Below are 21,223 nucleotides of genomic sequence, written 5' to 3' on the forward strand. Positions count from 1 at the left end.
TTTAGGTGCAAAATGCACAAAAATGTCCATGTCCAAAAACTGTAATAAAAATATGATTTATTAATATTTTTTCCACTTTCACTGATGTCGATTTTTTAACCAGCATCTGTTTCATCTATAGATACCAAACATTCACTAATTTTCAGAATTGTAACCCTTTAAATGCTGTTTGTTTGCATAATGCCACAGGTGTTTTTTATGGGGAAAAAATGAAAAATAGTTAATTTCCTTATACTAAATGCTAAGCAGATTTATGTAGTGTTAGATTTTTTTTTTTTTTAATGTATATGCCAAATTTGAAAAAAATGGCACAATCTAGTAAAAAATGGCAAAAATTTCAAATTTGAAGCCTTGCCAATAGAATGAATGCCTATTAGCTAAATATTGCATCATTTTATAGTCAAATGGCCCTGGGTTAAAAAACTGCAGTTTTAATGGTTTCAATGTGGACATTTTTGTCCCTAAGGTCCTGAGTGTGAGTATTTTTTGTATGGAGGGTAAAATTGATTTTTTTTTGAAGGAAATGAGGGTGAAATATTAAAATTTCAATAAAAATAAACACCTGAGCCAACATTTATGCAGTTGGCATTAACACAGGCACACTTGTAACAAAAAACAAAACTGAAATGGACAAAAATGTCCATAAGGTCGCACAAGGGTTAAGTACTTGACTGACTCAATTCTTGGCTTCAAAGACTGACTAACATTATATTTTGAGCTAATAGGCATCGAGCGCGGGCTGTGAAGAAGGATTTGATTGGTTGGGCTACTGAACCGATACGCCCATTTGATTGAACGAATTGGTGTTTTCCTTCAGCCTGAACAGGACATTAATAAAACTAAATATTTACACTATTATTGTTATATTATTGTTTTGTTTTTTTAAATAAAAATGATGCTCAGGAGTTTATGAAATTTATGGAAAAATCTCTGTTATCATTTTTTTTTGGAAATCTCGTGTTTAGGTAGTTAAAGGAACACTCCACTTTTTTTTTTTTTTTAGAAATAGGCTCATTCTCCAACTCCCCCCGAGTTAATAAATTGAGTTTTACCATTTTGAAATCCATTCAGGCGTTCTCCTGTTCTGGCGATATCACTTTTAGCATAACTTAGCATAGATCATTGAATCCTATTAGACCAATAGCATCGCGTTCAAAAATGACCAACGAGTTTCAATATTTTTCCTATTTAAAACTTGACTCTTCTGTAGTTATATCGTGTACTAAGACCGGCGGAAAATGTAAAGCTGAGATTTTCTAGGCCAATAAGTTTAGGAACTACACTCCCATTCCGGCGTAATAGTCAAGGAAGTTTGCTGCCGTAATATGGCCGAAGCAGGCAGAGTAATATCACGCAGTGCCTGAAATTAGTTCCCAGCTAGGTTAGCGTGATATTACTGCGCCTGCTTCGGCAATATTACAACAGCAAACTTCCTTGACTATTACGCCGGAATAGAAGTGTAGTTCCTAATCTTATTGGCCTAGAAAATTGCAGCTTTACATTTTCTGCCGGTATTAGTACACGATATAACTACAGAAGAGTCAAGTTTTAAATAGGACAAATATCGAAACTCGTTGGTCATTTTAAAACGTATCATAGGATTCAATGATCTATGCTAAGCTATGCTAAAAGTGATATCGCCAGAACAGGAGAACGGCTGAATTGATTTCAAAACGGTAAAACTCTTTTTATTAACTCGGGGGGAGTTGGAGAATGAGCCTATTTCCAAAAAAAGTGGAGTGTTCCTTTAAGGAGTCGATTTAACGAGTCATTTGAGTGAGTGAATGATTCAATGTCGCCACATTTTGGTGTTAACAGATGCAGCTTGCAGATATAACCACCAAACAAATCTTTGTGATGAACAGGGTCTACAGCTAATGTATTAAACGTTTTTAAAATGGGTTTAATAGGGAATTAATGGATATAGAGGAGTCGAGGTAAAATGATCAAAAACAACCTCAACAGCTAGAGAGATCCACATCACTTAGGGACTAAGATGAAAAACAGCGTTTTGAATAGTATATGATTCTAGCAATGAGTCTTTGAAATTTCTCGATGAAGCTTTGCATTTTTCACAATTTCCTGCATGTTAATGGCAAAACAAGAATAAAGACTGGTGATTTATATCAGTCCAGTTTGCCTGTACACCGCATTTGTTGTATACTATATCTGTATGGGGTGGCAGTCATGTGATCCATAGCACCATTCCGTCAGAGCGCGGGTTGCCTTTGCTCGCCGAAAAATCCCTCATTCACGGATTACTTTGCGCCAATACACAGCATCCCTCTGCATGACTTTAACGTCCTGTGGGGTAAAATCTCCCATGAGCATCTGGCAACCATTTAGACGCATTGAGAGCGAGTTGATAGAGGTGAGTTTGCTCATAGAAATGAATGCAGAATTTTTATTTTATTTCTCGAATTATTTATTCTCTTGTTGGCTCACACTGTTCTCGTTTTATTTCTTTGGAATGTCACAGTGATAGCCAGTGTTGTATACTGGATGGTTGTGTAATTATATCACGAGTGTAGGTGGCAACCCTAGTTGATGGATTTATTCTAAACTGCATCCAGCTTAATTACCTTAATTACCTGCCACAATTCTTATATAAGCAGATGTGTGAAACTGAGCTAGTTATGATTCGACAGCCTTATGTTGTTATTTTTATATTGATTGTATAGTTTAACAGTGAGATTATGTTTTAAACGAAATTTTAAAAATATTACTAACCCTGGCAGAAACGGATGGAGGGAAAATTTCTATTTCTATTAGAAATGAGAATAAATGCAGTTATGAAGTCTTAGGCTGGGTGTCATTAAAATTCAGCCATCATCACATCCCTGTTGCCATGACTCCTGCGAGCTGCCTCATCCTTAGTTGTGCAGATTTTTCTGTATCTTCTTTTTTTTGCACGTATGCATGCTTTTATGTACGGATGCTTCGATGCATAATTTCCATAGCGTTATTCTGAGTATAAAGCACGAATTGCAGGGGCTTTAAACGTCCTGTGACGTAATGGGGGACCAATGTCAACTCAAGTGTGGGTGCAGACAGAAATGAAATGCCTTTAAATGATTCTGCATGCAGAGCTTGTCTCATCATAGGTGGCTTGTTACTGCTTTTCAGTCTGCGAATGATCATATAAATATATACCTTTATGTGTTTGTGTTTCTTTTTGCATAGAAATCCTGGACTACCGAAGACTGAAAGCTGGTTTTGCATAATAAGGATAAACTGCAATAGGCCTAGACTTTGATTTAGATGTAATTCTCATAATTTTATTGAACAGAAATAGAAGAGATTGCATTCCTCATATGTGCAATAGTCACAGACTATAATGGCCTGATATAAGTCACACTCTTTCTTAAGACACATCTGCAGTTAAGCATTCTCAGGTTGTACTGTACATTTTTTGAATAAGCAAGCAAAATGGAGCACTCCTTCAAAGACGGAATTCGGACTAATAATGTCCAGGGACTATGAAGAGGTGGGTGCTTTCAGTTATTACGTTTTGCATTGAATTGCCTGATGCATTGAAAGAATATGTGACCCTGGACCACAAAACCAGTCATACGGGTCTATTTTTTTTTTAAATTGAGATTTATACATCATCTTAGGATAAAAAGTCTTTCCATTGATGTATGGTTTGTTGGGATAGGACAATATTTACCTGAGATACAACTATTTGAAAATCTGGAATCTATAGGTGGGAATTAATTTTTTTTAATGCATATTACTAATCAAAAATTAAGTTTTAGTATATTTACGGTAGAAAATGTATAAAATATCTTCATGGACATATGCCTAATATCCTAATGTGATATATATCCTGAAATCGATAATGTGCTACTTAAGACTTTTGTAGTCCAAGGTCACATATATGTTCTTTAAAGCAGTTGTAGTATGTATTAGAGACAGAAATTTGACAGAGAATGTCAAATAGTTAGTTGTTACATTCTGCAAGTGGCCAGTTGACAGTTATATTCCATATAAAACTATTATAAACACATCTTTTGTAATTATTATGCATGTTTATGCATTTTATAGTATTAATTAAAACACGTGCCATGGAATGCAATGTAAACTGTGAACAAATGTGATTTCTGTGCCATTAGTACTACCAAATTGAATCGCAAAAATAACGAAAATGAAAATGGTAATTTTCAAATTAAAATTCTAATGTCTTACATTTCTCTTTGCATGTGAAGTTTGTGTGTGAGACAGTATTTTAACATTTTAAAATCATCTTTTCATGATTCAAAATTACTTTTTAAAAAATTTGTAAAACACTTTCCACTGCTTTTACCAGAATTACCACTGTGTACAAAATGTGCTATACAAAAGCTACAAAAAGGAACAAAAGCTGTCACTGGATGGCACCCTTTCAAAAGGTGCCTCTTTGTACCTTTATTTATCCAAAAGGGTGCATTTTAGTACCTTAAAAGTACATATTAATACCTTTTGAGAAGGTATCATCTCAGTGATAACTTTTGTATCTTATTTCTGAGAGTGTATAAGTAAACTTGCCTTGCCTAAGAAACTATTTATCAAATGAAATACACATGTGACCCTGGACCACAAAACCAGTCATAAGGGTACATTTTTTTTTAACTGAGATCACCTGAAAGCAAAAAAATCTAAATATTATGAAAATCGCCTTAAAAGTTGTCCAAATTAAGTTCTTAGCAATGCATATTACTAATCAAAAATTAAGTTTTGATATATTTATGGTAGGAAATTTACAAATTATCTTCATGGAACATGATATTTACTTAATATCCTAATGATTTTTGGCATAATAGAAAAATCGATAATTTTGACCCATACAATATATGTGACCCTGGACCACAAAACCAGTCTTAAGTCGCTGGGGTATGTTTGTAGCAATAGCCAAAAATACATTGCATGGGTCAAAATTATTGATTTTTCTTTTATGCCAAAAATCATTAGGAAATTAAGTAAAGATCATATTCCATGAAGATTTTTTTGTAAAATTCCTACTGTAAATGTATCAAAATGTAATTTTTGATTAGTAATATGCATTGTTAAGAACCTAATTTGGACAACTTTAAAGGTGATTTTCTCAGGATTTTGATTTTTTTGCACCCTCAGATTCCAGATTTTCAAATAGATGTATCTCGGACAAATATTGTCCTATCCTAACAAACCATACATCAATAGAAAGCTTATTTACTGAGCTTTCATATTATATATACATCTCAGTTTTGTAAAATTTAACCTTATGACTGGTTTTGTGGTCCAGGGTCACATATTGTTGGTTATTGCTACAAATATACCTGTGTGGTCCAGGGTCACATGTTGTAATATAGTTCAGAATTAGTTACCATTAAAAATGACCGATTTGACTAATTTATCTCCCTCTACACCTGTAGCCTGCTCAGTCTGTAGGGATGTTGGCTGCGGTGGAACATGGTCCGGTCCTCTGCAGTGACTCCAACATCCTCTGCCTCTCATGGAAAGGGAGAGTTCCCAAAAGTGAGAAGGAGAAGCCGGTGTGCAGGAGGCGCTACTATGAGGAGGGCTGGCTGGCCACTGGGAACGCAAGGGGTGTTGTGGGCGTGACGTTCACATCTAGTCACTGTAGAAGGGACAGAAATACCCCTCAACGAATCAACTTCAATTTACGGGGTCACAACAGTGAGGTGCGAGTTTGACTCTTCTTTAGATTTTTGTTTTGCCAACAACTGCTCCTTTTTGGTTTAAATGTTTGAATTGCAAGGTGCACTAAATAAAAGTAAATAAAATTTACTGTAGAAATTGGCAACTGTGGTTACCAGAAATGTATCATAAAAATATGATAGCAACATTTTAGGTAAAAACTGATGGTAATGAGAAATCCACATTAGGGCTGCAAAGATAAATCGATGCATCGCGATTCGCAGATCGATTCTGAGAATTTCCGAATGCATTTCGACTCTCTCTGGAATTGATTATGAACTGCTGGTGGTCTGATCTAGTTACACAGTCTGTTAAAAACGAAGACTACAATCCATTCGAGAGAAAATTGCAATGTATTCGGAAAACCTCGGAATCGATGCAGAATTATTTTTCGATTTGCAATGCACCGTTTTTTTTTTTTCCCCAGCCCTAATCCACACGATGAGTCAAATGTAGCTTTTTCACAAGCTGAGGTGTATACTAATATATAAATGTTCACAGTGCTATACATACAAATACAAAACACTTTAACTTTAAAACAATGCAATAAACATTCATTTAACAATGTAAGATATAAGATAAAACCTTTATTTACACAACTGATAAGAAAAACTAAGAAAGAAATGGTTATTTCAATAAAAACAAAACTATCAAATGTAAGCCCTAAAGAATTGTCTGGGTATATAAGTGTATGGCTTATCACTGAAAATTATAAGATTACCTTCAAAAACAGTGTATTTTACTGTAAAACTAAATAAAATGTCCCATTAGAACTATTACAGTTTTTCACCATATAGTAAGGTGACTTACCATAGTATTTTTAGTCCTTACCTGTCAAAATTCCTACCATTTTTACAGTGTACATTTTGATAAATGTGTTTAAAAGGATTTACCCTTATATGAGGTAAAAAAAACTCAAAAGTTGAGCTATAATGACCAGCAATATACTATTTAATTTGTCTTATCTCCCTAACTTCTGGCTTTTATTCTGAAAGAATCACTTTATAAATCAAAAGAATATCTATTTGTCACTTTGCCATCCTATGAGTAGCATGTGTACTCTTGCAAAATTCTGCTAGAACTTCATTCCCATGGTGCTGTTCTTGTACAGGTTGTCCTTGTTAGGTGGAATGAACCGTTTCAGAAGCTTGCAACGTGTGACATGGAGGGAGGGATATTTGTGTGGATCCAATATGAAGGAAGATGGTCTGTAGAGCTGGTGAATGACAGAGGTGCTCAGGTATGTTAGTATTTAATGCTTATTTTCATCTGTGCTGAACGCAAGTGTATTTTCACAAAGTGCTAAAATTGATAAACTTACTAATATGTTTTGACTAAAAATGCATTATCTTACACACACACACACACACACACACACACACACACACACACACACACACACAGGTTTACATGTTTTATGGGGACATTCCATAGGCGTAATGGTTTTCATACTGTACAAACCGTACTTTCTATGGCCCTACACCTACCCTACACCTAAACCTAGCCCTCACAGGAGATTGTGAACACTTTTACTTACTCAAAAAAACTCATTGTGCATGATTTATAAGCCTGTTTCCTCATGGGGACCTGAGAAATGTCCCCACAAGGTCAAAATCTACTGGTATTCCTATCCTTGTGGGGACATTTGGTCCAACACACACACACACACACACACACACACACACACACACACACACACACACACACACACACACACACACTCACACTCACACACACACACACACACACACACACACACACACACACACACACACACACACACACACACACACACACACACACTCACACACACACACACACACACACACACACACACACACACACACACACACACACACACACACACACACAGACACACACACACACACACACACACACACACACACACACACACACACACACACACACACACACACTCACTCACACACACACACACACACACACACACACACACACACACACACACACACACACACACACACACACACACACAAAGGCCATTAAGCCTGTAAAGCCTGAAATATAAAATGGTCAGAAAAAGCAATTTAAAAATGCAAGTTTATTTAAACCTTTAGTCAAAATAGTGAAAAAATTTAAAAGAAAAAAGTTGTATGTGTCTCATACTTACTTATTTTATTCAAAGGCACAAACTTCGCCCCAAAATGTACATAATTACTACTAAAATGTACAAAAATCTACTTACATAAAATGCATAAATAACAATACAAATAAACATTCATTCATAAGGCTGATGGATCGTATTTGATACTCACATTTTAACATGATTTTTCTACAAACTGATGTATGGAAAATCAAGTAAACCTAAGTTGTTTCAGTCCAGTCTATATTACTAATAATATAAAAGTTATTCTTACATTATATTAATCAGTAAAGATTTTACAGCAAAAAGACAGATGAACCACAATCTGAAGCTGGAAGTTCATTATAATAAAAGACATTAGACACTTGCTAATAAGTATAAACTATCAATCAGATGACAAAAGGCAAATAGTAAATTGTGTACAGCATGTGTTGATCATTGAAAGGCCTTAGACATTTGTATATCAAAAAATAGGAAAACTATGTAAATAAAATATGGTATAAAGATTCAATAGATTGCTTTTATTTATTTTCTCAGGCCATTTTCTCACTTCATTCATCCTTGTGGAGTATTTGTTTAAATTTACTCATAGTTATTCACCTTTTTCTTCAATGTGGAAGTAAGCCTATGGGTGAGACTTTCAGTTCATTATCCGCTATAGGGAAATAATGAGAAGAATAACAACGTGCAATAAATGGTAAAACTGTTTGCATTACAAGCCAGTGTACTCATAATTAACATACGTAATACATTAAAATAATATGGTAAGACTCACCAATTTTCAATATCAAGCAGGATGTGGATGACACCAGAAGCCAAACCCATAAAATTTACAAATGGCTATGCCCACTCTTACAGGAAGAAAAAGGTGGATAAAACAGAAAACAAAGAAATCTAGTAAATTAGCACATGAATTACTATATTTTAAAATCAGTATTAGAAAATATACTGTGTCCCTTTTCGAATAGAATCAAGACAGTTTAAGCAGTTATTATTCTAACATGAACTGCTTAATGAACTAATGTTTTGTCATCTAGGTGAGTGACTTCACCTGGTCACATGATGGTACACAGGCCCTAATCGCCTACAGGGATGGTTTTGTCCTGGTGGGCTCAGTGAGTGGTCAGAGACACTGGTCGTCTGAGATCAATTTAGAGAGCCAGATCACCTGTGGAATCTGGACCCCTGATGACCAGCAGGTAACTCCTTGGTGTGGCCTCATTAAATTGAGAAATAAGTGCATTTATTGGCCACAGGTTGTTTGCAAATAATGAAAGGACTTGGACCGATGCCCTTTGGACCGATGCCTGAGTTTCTCTAATTTGGTGTTTGCATTCATTTAAACTCCCTAGGTGCTTTTTGGAACAGCAGACGGGCAAGTCATAGTGATGGACTGCCACGGCCGTATGCTCGCCCATGTTCTTCTGCATGAGTCAGATGGCATAGTCAGCATGTCCTGGAACTGCCCGAACTTCCTGGTGGAGGACAGCACTGAGAGCGATACAGACTCTGATGACCCTACTCCAGCTCAAGGTACTTTATACTATTAAATAAAGTCAAGTCAGTTTTTGATTCAAAACAGCTCTACAGAAAATCATGATGTTTATAATTTCTTGCAGTTGAGATATGCTATATACTGCGGTATATAGTATATTGACCTAAGTGAATATTATGCATGCACTATGCAGATAAAGTTGGACATACTTACATACATATCCAACTTTATACAAAAATCTTCTAAATAATACAGTTGAGGTCAAAAGTTTTCACCCCCCTTTTAGAATCTGCAAAATGTTAATTATTCTAGCAAAAAAAGAGGGATATCTAAAATGCATGTTATTGTTTATTTGGTACTGACCTGAATAATATATTTCACATAAAAGATAAACATATAGTGAAGAGAAAATAACAGTTGAATTTATAAAAATGACCGCATTTAAAAGTTCACACACACTTGATTCTTAATACTGTGTTTTTGCCTGAATGATTTACAGCTCTGCTTTTTTGTTTTTTTTAATGACAGTTGTTAATGAGTCCTGAATGGTTAAACTGCCCGCTGTTCTTTAGAAAAACCCTTCAGGCCCCACACATTTTTTGGTTTTCCAGCCTTTTTGTGTGTTTGAACACTTACCAACAATGACTGTATAATTTTGAGATCCATCTTTTCACACTGAGGACAACTGAAGGACTCATATGCAACTATTACAGAAGGTTCAAACGCTCACTGATGCTTCAGAAGGAAATTGCATTAAGAGCCAGGGGGTGAAAACCTTTGAACAGAAAGGAGATGTGAACATTTTTCTTTTTTTGCCTAAGTATCATATTTTTTAATTTAGTACTGCCCTTCAAAGGTAGTTACATGTTTCCCAGAAGACAAACTAGGTTGTCTTCCCTGTCTTTACCCTGATCTTCAAATTCAAAAAGTTAAAGCTCTTAATGCATCTTTTTTTCCTTCTGGAGCATCAGTGAGCATTTAAACTTTCTGTAATAGTTGTATATGAGTCCCTCAGTCACTGTTAAAAAGGGTTCAAATACACAAAAATGCTGGAAAACCAAATAATTTGTGGGACCTGAAGGATTGTTCTGAAGAACAGCAGGCAATTTCACTGTTCAAGACTAATAAGGGACTCATGAACACTTTCACTAAACAAAAAAATATGTATCATATGTGACCCTGGACCACAAAACTTAAGTAGCACGGGTATATTTGTAGCAATAGCCAAAAATACATTGTATGGGTCAAAATTATCGATTTTTCTTTTATGCCAAAAATCATTAGAATATTAAGTAAAGATCATGTTCCATGAAGATATTTTGTAAATTTTCTACCATAAATATATAAAAACTTGCATTGCTTCAACTTCATTTGGACAACTTTAAAGACGATTTTCTCAATATTTAGATTTTTTTGCACCCTCAGATTGCAGGTTTTCAAATAGTTGTATAGTTGTATCTCAGACAAACATTGTCCTTGTTGACGTAAGAATCTCAATTTCAACAAATTTACACTTATGACTGGTTTTGTGGTCACATATTAAGAATCCCTTTTGAGCAGGGTCATTTTTATAAATTCAACTATTATTTTCTCTTGTGGACTATATGTAAACATCTTTTATGTGAAATATCTTATTCAGGTCAGTACTAAATAAACAACAACATGCATTTTGTATGATCCCTCTTATTTTGATCAAATAATTAACATTTTGCAGATTCTGAAAGGGGGATGTAAACTTTTGACCTCAACTGAAGTTAAATTTTGCAAATAAAATAAAGTCAAAGCAATTGAGATTTGCTATATAGTACAAACTGCTTAAAAAGAGTGTAATAAATAAAACTACAAACCCTCTTCCATGGTTCTTTGTAGTTTCTTACACAGTTTTTGAGATTACTTTATATGCTTTTAAGACCAGTGCATTGCATCCATTATTGAAAGAAAAGTGAAGCCAAAAAGTGAAGCTTGGAAAGTGTTTTTTCAAGTGTATTCGACTTTCTAAATGTTATTAACTATAAAACCATGTTTCCTTTTAAGTGCAAAATCTCAAGCCACTGCTCACTGTCAGCTTCATATCAGGAGATATTAGTTTGATGAACAACTACGATGATCTTTCACCTAACATTATACGCTCAGGACTGAAAGGTAAAACACTGCAGTTTTTTTCAAGAAATGAATTACCAAATAAATGGTTTATTGCTGCCACTGGATTATTATTAACATAATATTCCAAGTTATTTTTAACATAATGTTCATCTGTGGCATGCTGTTGATCTGTTTATGCCTACAAAGTAATTCAGTAAAAATAACCCAAAATCATTCATTTTGATCCTCTTTGACATAGCCACACAACATTCTGTAGTCTAACTGGACAGACTTTTGTTTTTTCAGATGTGGAGGTACAGTGGTGCTCTCAGGGAGACCTGCTGGCAGTGGCCGGGATGGAGAGACACGGCCTGCCCGCTGACTCAGCCTGTGCCTCTTTAATGAGGAACGCCCTTGTCAAGTTTTACAATGTTCAAGGGGAACATATATACACTTTAGAAACTCCAGCCCAAGTGAGCTGTAACCAGTCATCATTTAACAGAGCATACATATACACTACCAGTCAAAAGTTTTTGAACAGTAAGATTTTTAATGTTTTTTTAAAGAAGTCTCTTCTGCTCACCAAGCCTGCATTTATTTGATCCAAAGTACATCAAAAACAGTAACATTTTGAAACATTTTACTATTTAAAATAACTTGAAATTGAATTTATTTTAATATAAATCAGAAATCATTCTAATATTCTGATTTGCTGTTCAAGAAACATTTGTTATTATTATTAGCAATATTTAAAACAGTTAAGTACATTTTGTTCAGGATTCTTTAATGAATAGAAAGATCAAAAGATCAGCATTTATCTGAAATAAAAAAATAAAAATTTTGGGGAGGGGGTGATAGGAATTATTACTTTTATTTAGCAAGGGTGCTTTAAATTCTGATCAAAAGTGATGATAAAGACATTTATAATGTTACTAAAGATTTCTAGTTCAGATAAATGCTGTTCTTTTGACATTTCTATTTATCATAGAAACCTGGAAAAATTCTGCTTAGCTGTTTTCAACATAATAATAATAGTAAATGTTTTTGAGCAGCAAATCAGAATATTAGAATGATTTCTGAAGGATCATGTGACTGAAGTAATGGTGGTAAAAATTCAGCTTTGAAGTCACAGGAGTAAATTAAATTTTAAGATTCAAATAGAAATCAGTTATTTTAAATAGTAAAAATATTTCAAAATTTTACAGTTTTTGCTGTACTTTGGATAAAATAAATGCACTTCTTTAAAGATGTTTTTGAAAGAAGTCTCTAATGCTTATCAAGGTTGCATTTGACTCAAAAATACAATTAAAACAGTAATATTGTAAAATATTATCAAAATGATTAATAGGAACGGTTTGAACTATTCAAACATATTTTAAATTAGAATTAATTCTTGTAATTCCATCACTCTAGTCTTCAGTGTTACATGATTTTCAAGGATTCTCAGAAAGTTCAAAAGAATAATATATATTTTGCAACATTATAAATGTTTTACTGACACTTCTGAATGATTAAATACATACATCCATAAATAAAAGTACTAATTTCTTGTTTATATATCAGAAATATTTAACCTCAGCATATTAGAATTGTTTCTGAAGGATCATGTGACACTGAAGACCTGAGTAAAATTATTTTTAATTACATATTAATATTTGCATTTAGCTTTGTTTTCCCCTTGCTGTCTCAGAACAAAACTTCAATGCATTTTAAGTTATGACCCACCACATGAGAACCACTGATATAAATGACATCTTACATTAAATAATAACTAACTGTTTATAATCCAAATATCTTATTATTTTAGAGGCCCATCACCACTATTTGCTGGGGTCACCGGGACTCACGGCTGTTTCTGGCCTGTGGGCCAGCCCTGTACGTAGTGCGTGTGGAGCACCGTGTGGCCAGTCTGCAGCTTCTGTGTCAGCAGGGCATTGCCAGTGCTCTTAAAGAAGAGAGAGATGTGGGGAAACTGAACATGCCTTCACTCCTCTGTTCCTATGTTACCACTGCTTTCATTCCAACTATCAAGGTACAAAAGGATAGAGTGGAGTTTTTAGATGTATGCTAATATATGCATTAAACTTAGTGCATAATCTTTTTCATCTCACCAGCCGCCCATCCCTGATCCGAATAACATCCGAGACTTTGTGAGCTATCCGACTGCAGGGAATGAACGCTTGCACTGCACTATGAAACGTTCAGAGGAGAACCCAGAAGCAGGAGGCCCCTGTTATACCCTCTATCTGGAACACCTGGGAGGTCTGGTGCCTATTCTCAAGGGCCGTCGCATCAGCAAACTGCGACCTGAGTTTGTCATTATGGACCCAAAAATGGATGCTAAAGCAGGTACTGCTTACATGCATTATTGCTGATTATGTATACAAGCTTAATGTGTAAGTGCATAGTCTTTTTTGCTTTGACAGCTGGTCTTAAATTTGATCTAATCTTGTCTTTCAGATGAGGTCTGTGTAAATGGCATGATCTCCTATATGACTGACAGCTGTAACTGCTCAGACTCAAGCGATATTGAGTTGAGTGATGAGTGGGTTGGACGAAAGTCGCCCAAGCTTTCTAGAGGAAACAGGTCTCCTAAGCTTCCTAGGTACTCTAAACATATAAGGTACTGTTGAATATAAAATTCATACAATATTACAGGGTGCCTGAAACTTTAAAGAAATGTTTGTTTTATCACAATCTTGACAAAACACAATACAGTAAATTTTTGAAAGTTAACAATTTTCAACTTGATGCAAGTTAAATTTCACATTTGATTTATTCTCTAGAATTAATATGGAATCAAGAAAGTCCCCCAAACTTCAAACATCTCAAGAAATGTCTAGATCTCCTAGATTACCAAAGAAGCCTCCAGTTCGGTCTCCGAGTCTTACTCGAAGAGAATTTCCAGTTGACGGCTTTAGTGAGGTATTTGATGTCTTTTTTTGCAAGCTAATTTTGGCAATCATTTTATATTAGTCTACTTGCCTAGAATTGATGTGAAAAGTGTTTATATTTATTGCCTCTGTCTACTCAATACTGAGTAAAGCATTTGTCACATTTACTGCAGCATGACCTTAGCAGACACCTCATTTTCTTTAATCTCCTGGTTTGCAGAACAGAAATGACAGTAAACCGACTTTGACCTTGAATATTTTCTATAGCTATCACTTTAATTTGCTTTGCAGCATAATTACTTGGCCCAGGTCACCTCTAACATTTGGGGAACAAAGTTTAAGATTGTAGGCCTTGCCTCATTTTTGCCAGCTAACTTGGGAGCAGGTATGGTGTCAGGTTTTGAATTTTAAATTATAAAACAATTTTCACATAAGTATATTAAATAATAATTTTTATTGTCATGGTGTTTCAGTGATTTATAAAACTAGTTTGCTGCACCTGCAACCTCGTCAGATGACCATCTATTTGCCTGAGGTGCGAAAAATTTCCCTGGACTTCATGAGTCTGCCGGTCTTCAATCCCAACGTTTTCAGTGAAGATGAGGATGATTTACCTGGTAGGAATCAGTAGTTGTACATTTTGTCTCTGCCTATAGCCTAACTAAAAAAAAGAAATGTAAGAAATCTCAAGATGTTCTTACTTATTTCTAGTTATGGGACCTTCTGGAGTGTCAGCCGACAATCCTCCTTGCACAGTCAATATCCCCATCGCCCCAATTCACAGCCCTGCTCAAGCCATGTCACCTACACAGAGTATAGGTCTAGTCCAGTCTCTCCTAGCCAACCAGAATATTCAGCTTGATGTCCTTACCAATCCCACTGCTACTGCAGCAGCAGCAGCTGCAGCCGCAGCAGCAACAGCAGCAGCGGCTAATGCAACAGCATCTGAGCATAGTCAGGACACTGTGACAGCACAGTACACTGTGCCAACCAGATATTCCAATCCTGGACAGGTGATTTTCAGCGGACTTGAAATGAGTAACATCCTGAGTGGAACTCTTCCCCCTCCTCCACATCATCTGCCACCACACCCCCACCAACAACGTCAGCAACAGCAGCAGCAACAAGACCATCAACAATCAAAACATCAACAACAATTACAACCACAGCAGCACCTGAAATTGCCACATCAATCACAGCAGCTGCATCAACAGTCACTGCAGCAGCAACACGTTCAACATCAGCAGCAACTGCAAACGCAACAGCATCAACAACAACTGCAACAGCAGCACCAACATCAACTGCAACAGCAGCATCAACAACAACAACAACAACAACTGCAACAGCAGCATCAACAACAACAACAACTGCAACAGCAGCATCAACAGCAACTGCAACAGCAGCATCAACAACTGCAACAGCAACATCAACAACTACAGCAGCAGCATCAACAGCAGTTGCAACAACATCAACAGCAACTGCATCAGCAGCAACTGCAACAGCAGCAACTGCAACAGCAGCAACAACAGATTCAGCAGCAAGTGCAGCAGCATCAACAACAACAAATGCATCAACAGCATCAACAACAATTCCAACAACAGCAGCATCAGTTGCAGCTGCAGCATGAGCAAATGCAGCAGCAACAACAACAGATGCAACAACAGCAGCAACAAATTCGACAGCAAATACTGGAAATGAGGCAGCAGCAGCAACAGCTTCAACAACAACATCAACAAATACAGCTGCAGCATCAACAAATGCAAAGACAACATCAGCAAATGCAGCAGCAGCTTAAAATGCAAATGTCCCTTCAACATCCACCATCAGGGTATGCTACTCTATCCCTGCATCAGTTGCAGCTGATGCCGCAAATTCCTCATCCAGACCAGCCACCAGACAGAGGAGAACAAGTCCTCTCTCTGAAGATTCCTTCACGACCACAGTCATTTATCGAAACTGACACCCTTGAGGTACAGATGCGCAAAGTAAACCCTCCACCACCCTATCCAGGTACAGTGGTATCTGCTGCAGCTGCCGTACCCACTACAGCCCCTCCAGGTCTTCTTGTTAGCAATGAGAATGGCACTACACTGTCAACAGATCCGTGTTTAACTAAGGATGAATTCTCTCTTCACCCAATTGGCCTCCAGTACCCAACTCCACTAGGCTATGAAAGAATCACTACTTTTGACAGCAGTGGAAATGTCGAAGAGGTGTGTCGCCCAAGGAGACGCCTTTTAAGGAATCAAAATGCCTACGGTATGCAAGGAATGGGCAGCTCCGCCACATTGAAAGTAACTTCATCTGAGAACAAAAAGGTCCTGTTGCCATACAGCTCAGCAACTCTCAGTCGCCTCTCAGTGCCTAGATATTCCATACCAAGCGGAGACCCGCCACCTTATCCTGACACGTCTAACCAAATGAACACAATCAGAAGTCCGACGCAAAGGATTGACAGCAGTTTAATTCACGCCACTTTGCGCAGAGATCGCAGGGAACCAACCCTGAAGGTGTCTCAAATGGTGGATGCAGTGAGGACTCTACCGACTAAATCTAAAATGAGTGGTTCCCTCACGCTGTCTTATCAGCCAAGGATACCCACGGCTTTGTATACGTGCACTCAGTGTAGCAGTAATAGCAGCAGCACTAGTGTAAGTGTCACCGGTGGTGGCACCAACAGCAGCGGAATTGCCGGAGGAACTGTGGTGAGGCAAGACTTCCCACCTGGCAAAGGGGCCCAACACAGCACGATAATTGTGCACTCCAAAAGTGCCTCGCCATTAGCCTCCCAGTCCTCCTATAACCTCCTGAGTCCTATTGACAACAGTAGAGACAGAACTGTCTATGTCAACTCTGCCTTTACAGAAGATGAGACACTAAGTCAGCAGTGTCATCTTGAAAAGTCAGTACGGCATTTAACACTTGGGGATGTCAATTTGACAGTCAAACGGCCTCCACCTTACCAGTGGGACTCTCCTGCAGCAGAGCAACTTTGGATACCTCAAGAGCAGAATTTATTGCCTGGACCTCCAGGACCACCTAATAAACCACCAACATTTTTACTAAGCCAACCACAGCACTTAGATATGACCCGACTACCTTTTGTCCTTTCAACAAAGCCTTCCCCCAGTCCCAATTCTATGACCCTCCCTTCAGCCTATCAGTTATCCCTTTCCCCCTTCCCATCAGTTGTAGGGCATGGTGGACCTCAACTACAGGCTTTGCAGAGTCCTGCACAATCATGTGGCCCCAATGACATGGTAACATCTAGCCCTTTCAGCCAAGCAGATCCAACTTTAGTCCTACCCCCAGGCTATCCTGCAAATTTGACCAATCTAGGTTGTTGCACCCTGCCTCCCATGTACCCAGGGGCTAGTTCCTGCAGTAACCTTCAGCTGCATCCAATGAGCTTGCATCCTTGGAGCACATACAGCACTTGCCCTCCCATGCCAGACCATTCCGCCACACTGCCCAGCAAGTCCCATCAGGCCTTGGAGAAGCCAGTTCTCTCTCCGCCTCCACAACCTCCTCCTCCCCCACCACCTCCTCCTCCGCCTCCGCTCCCTCCCCCTCCTCCACCGGTTGAACTCTTGAACCGTCAGAGCACCTCCGAGGTGGTTGCAGAATCTGGGGAGAGCTTTCAGGATCAGTCCTCTCTCAACGAGAGTCCTCAAGGAGCAGAGAGGTTCAGCAAGAAAGGGCGCAAGAGGCTTGACAGTAGGGCAGAAGAAGCCAATATGTCTGGGGTCTCTGAAGGGAAATCCAAAAAAGAGAGTCGCACACTCTCTGACTTCAATTCCCTGATCTCCAGCCCAAGACTTGGCAGCAGGGAAAAAAAGAAACCTAAAGGGCAGAAAGAGCCATTGAACAAGGCCAAGAAGCTGAGTAGGACCTCCAATGAGTTTCAGGACAGCTCTGAGAGTGAGCCCGAACTCTTCATCAGCGGTGACGAGTTGATGAACCAAAGCCAGAGCAGCAAAAAAGGATGGAAGAGCAAACGCAATCTGCGTACAGCAAGCGAACTTGAGGAAATCAAGTGCCGTAAAGCTAACGAGAGAGAGGATCGTAGTCTTGGCAGCCAAGGATTTGTCTATGTCATGGCCAACAAGCAGCCATTGTGGAACGAAGCTACCCAGGTTTACCAGCTTGACTTTGGAGGACGGGTGACACAGGAGTCAGCCAAAAACTTTCAGATTGAGCTTGATGGACGCCAGGTAAGTGATTTTTATTGTATAGGAAAAGTTTGAAAACTGGGCAACTTCAGTCCTCAGAGTTTAACTCCAACCTTAATCGAACACAGCTGCCTGTAGCTTTCTAGTGATCTTGAAGACATTGATTAGCTTGTTCAGGTGTGTCTGACTATGGTTGGAGCTGAACACTGCAGTACAGTGGCCCTCCAGGAAGTTGTCCAGCCTTGATATACTTAACCTTTAACTAGCATGCTCCATACATAATTATCAAGCGCTTTGAGTAACAAACATGCATCTGTTACCCTGCATCTAACCCATAATTCCCTATTACAGGTAATGCAGTTTGGCAGAATCGATGGCAATGCTTATATCCTGGATTTTCAGTATCCATTCTCAGCGGTACAGGCATTTGCTGTGGCCTTGGCCAATGTAACTCAGAGACTTAAATAGAAAACCTCTCCAGCAATCTTGTCCTTAAGAACAGATGGACTGAAAAAGAGTTTATTGTTATTTGCAGATTGTGAGAAATAATTACATTCTCTGCTGCCATAGCGTCTGTGCAATGCCGGTTAGTAGCCGAGAGATCTGGTCACTCTCAGGCAGAGCGTACACAAGACGTAGACAGATGGTGCAACAATAGATTTAGTGCTTTAAAGTACCTTTTTGTTAACAGAGGTACAAGCTGATTTAAGGTTCCACCTAAAAGGTGGCACACATCTGAAAAAGAGTTCATATTTGTGTATTGATGGAATATTATTTTATTTATGAATTCACTTTTATTGATTTTCATGTATTTCATTAGTATATAATAGTGTGGTTTAAATATAGATAGATATAAGATAATTACTCAAATCTGAGATGGATGTTAGACTGTGGGCTTTTTTCTTTTTTTCCATTGATCTCCTTTTATGTTTGTACCTGAGATTTATGTGCCAAATTTAGATTTCCTAATTGTTGTAAAGTGACAGATTTTGACTTTTGTTTGTGCTCAGTAACCAATGAAAATCTAGAGAGGAAAAGAAGAAATTATGTTTGAATGTTTTCATCCCATGACTCACTTCCATGAAGTGAAACAGAGATAATATATTCAAGTCATAGTCACATTTTCCCAATTGTGCCACTATAATGAATGCATTTTTATGGTTTAAAAATCAATTTAACTTTTACTTCACAAAATGTCTTATGTTATATTGCATCATTTGCACACTGTGTTATTGCAGTATCTCAGTAATGTCCTTTTTGAATGAATATTTGCTTTTTAATGTTAAAAGGAACAAACGTTTGAAAATTTTTTAATTACTTTCAAATATATTATATTGTCATTGTCATGTAAGTGACATGACAAAAAAGTGCTGTAGTTAGATGTACCTAAAAAAAATTTACTCATAACGTTCATGACACTTTAGCACGAACTAGTTAGTATGCATTAATTTAGCCAAAAATGTCTTATATCACTATATGAATCAAACTTAACACATGTATATTATGCAATGAATGGAATCTAAATGAAATCGAAAGTTGATATGTAGGAGTTTTTCCTCATTCCTAAGTTAAATAGTCAACCCAAATTGCTTAGTTTGATTTATGTAAAGGGACATCTTTTATTATATTTAACAATTGGTTTTAAATATTTAATGTATTAATATTTAATATTCTGCATCAATATTTAATTGAGCTAATTGATTTGTTTGTTGTTGCTTAGTTTTCCGATGTTTTCCAGTAATTTCATCAGTTTTAATCACATTTTTGTTTGTTGTAAGCCAAACAGTGGTTCAGAGTGGGGTAGTGTTGATATGGTTGACGTTTTAAGCATTTCTTGATTATTCTTGATGTTGTATGCTTTGATGATTTGCAGTTGCAGTTATTTCTAGCCACTTTGTACTGGGATGTTCAGGCCCAGATTAAATTGTGTGGAATGTGAGGCTTTAACTGTGCTTTATTGCTTAATTATTCTGATGTACATTTACAAAATGTAATTCAAGGGTGTTGGAAAAGCATTAGAATGTGTGTGCAGAGTAGGCTTAAAGTCACTAAATAAAATCAAACTAGTTTGATGAAATCTGTGTTCATTGTTTATATTAGTTGTGAAATCATCTCAGTCTTGTTATGAAAGTATAACAGCATGTAATCAGGACCAAAAAAAAAGTCATAAACGTCAATTTTTGAAATTGAGATTTATACATTATCTAAAAGCTGTGAAAATAAGCTTTACATTGGTGTATGGTTTGGATAATAAAGGATAATATTTGGCTGAGATAAAACTATTTGAAAATCTGGAATCTGAGGGTGCAAAAAAAATCTAAATATTGAGAAAATCGCCTTTAAATTTGTCCAAATGCAGTTCTTAGCAATGCATATTACTAATCAAAATATAAGTTTTAATATATTTATGATAAAAAAAATGTATAAAATATCTTGACAGAACATGATCTTTACTCAATAAATTAATAATTTTCGCCATAAAAGAATAATTGATCATTTTGACCCATACAATGGCATACCCATACATTTTTGGCTATTGCTGCAAATGTGCTAAGACCGGTTTTGTGATCTAGGGTCACATATTATACAGTAGTCAAGATTCAAAGTGGATCAAAACCTTTCATCAAATTTGTCCTAAAACCACAAAGAATACCCGTTCTTATCTTAGGACTTGTTTGATCCACTTTGTATATAAATCACACCTGCCTTAGTTTAATTAACTTCCAAACAATTCATGGTTCACTATCAAATCAGAGTGCAGTACAAAGTACAACTGGAT

At 37.0% G+C, this 21,223-nt stretch overlaps 1 protein-coding gene across 1 annotated transcript; it reads left to right on the plus strand.

The window, feature by feature from the left end:
- Positions 1-3,187: 3,187 nt before the first annotated feature.
- Positions 3,188-20,505, plus strand: tulp4b (TUB like protein 4b). Its single transcript, XM_073827422.1, has 15 exons — positions 3,188-3,487; positions 5,394-5,663; positions 6,791-6,919; positions 8,839-9,000; positions 9,154-9,334; positions 11,331-11,438; positions 11,685-11,851; positions 13,186-13,410; positions 13,493-13,727; positions 13,839-14,001; positions 14,165-14,303; positions 14,564-14,657; positions 14,746-14,889; positions 14,984-18,486; positions 18,796-20,505. Exons 1-15 carry the CDS (start codon positions 3,467-3,469, stop codon positions 18,910-18,912), a joined length of 5,658 nt encoding a protein of 1,885 aa, XP_073683523.1. The 5' UTR covers positions 3,188-3,466; the 3' UTR covers positions 18,913-20,505.
- The last annotated feature ends 718 nt before the right edge of the window (positions 20,506-21,223 follow it).

Source organism: Garra rufa, chromosome 21, assembly GCF_049309525.1.
Source record: "Garra rufa chromosome 21, GarRuf1.0, whole genome shotgun sequence".
Lineage (NCBI taxonomy): Eukaryota > Metazoa > Chordata > Actinopteri > Cypriniformes > Cyprinidae > Garra > Garra rufa.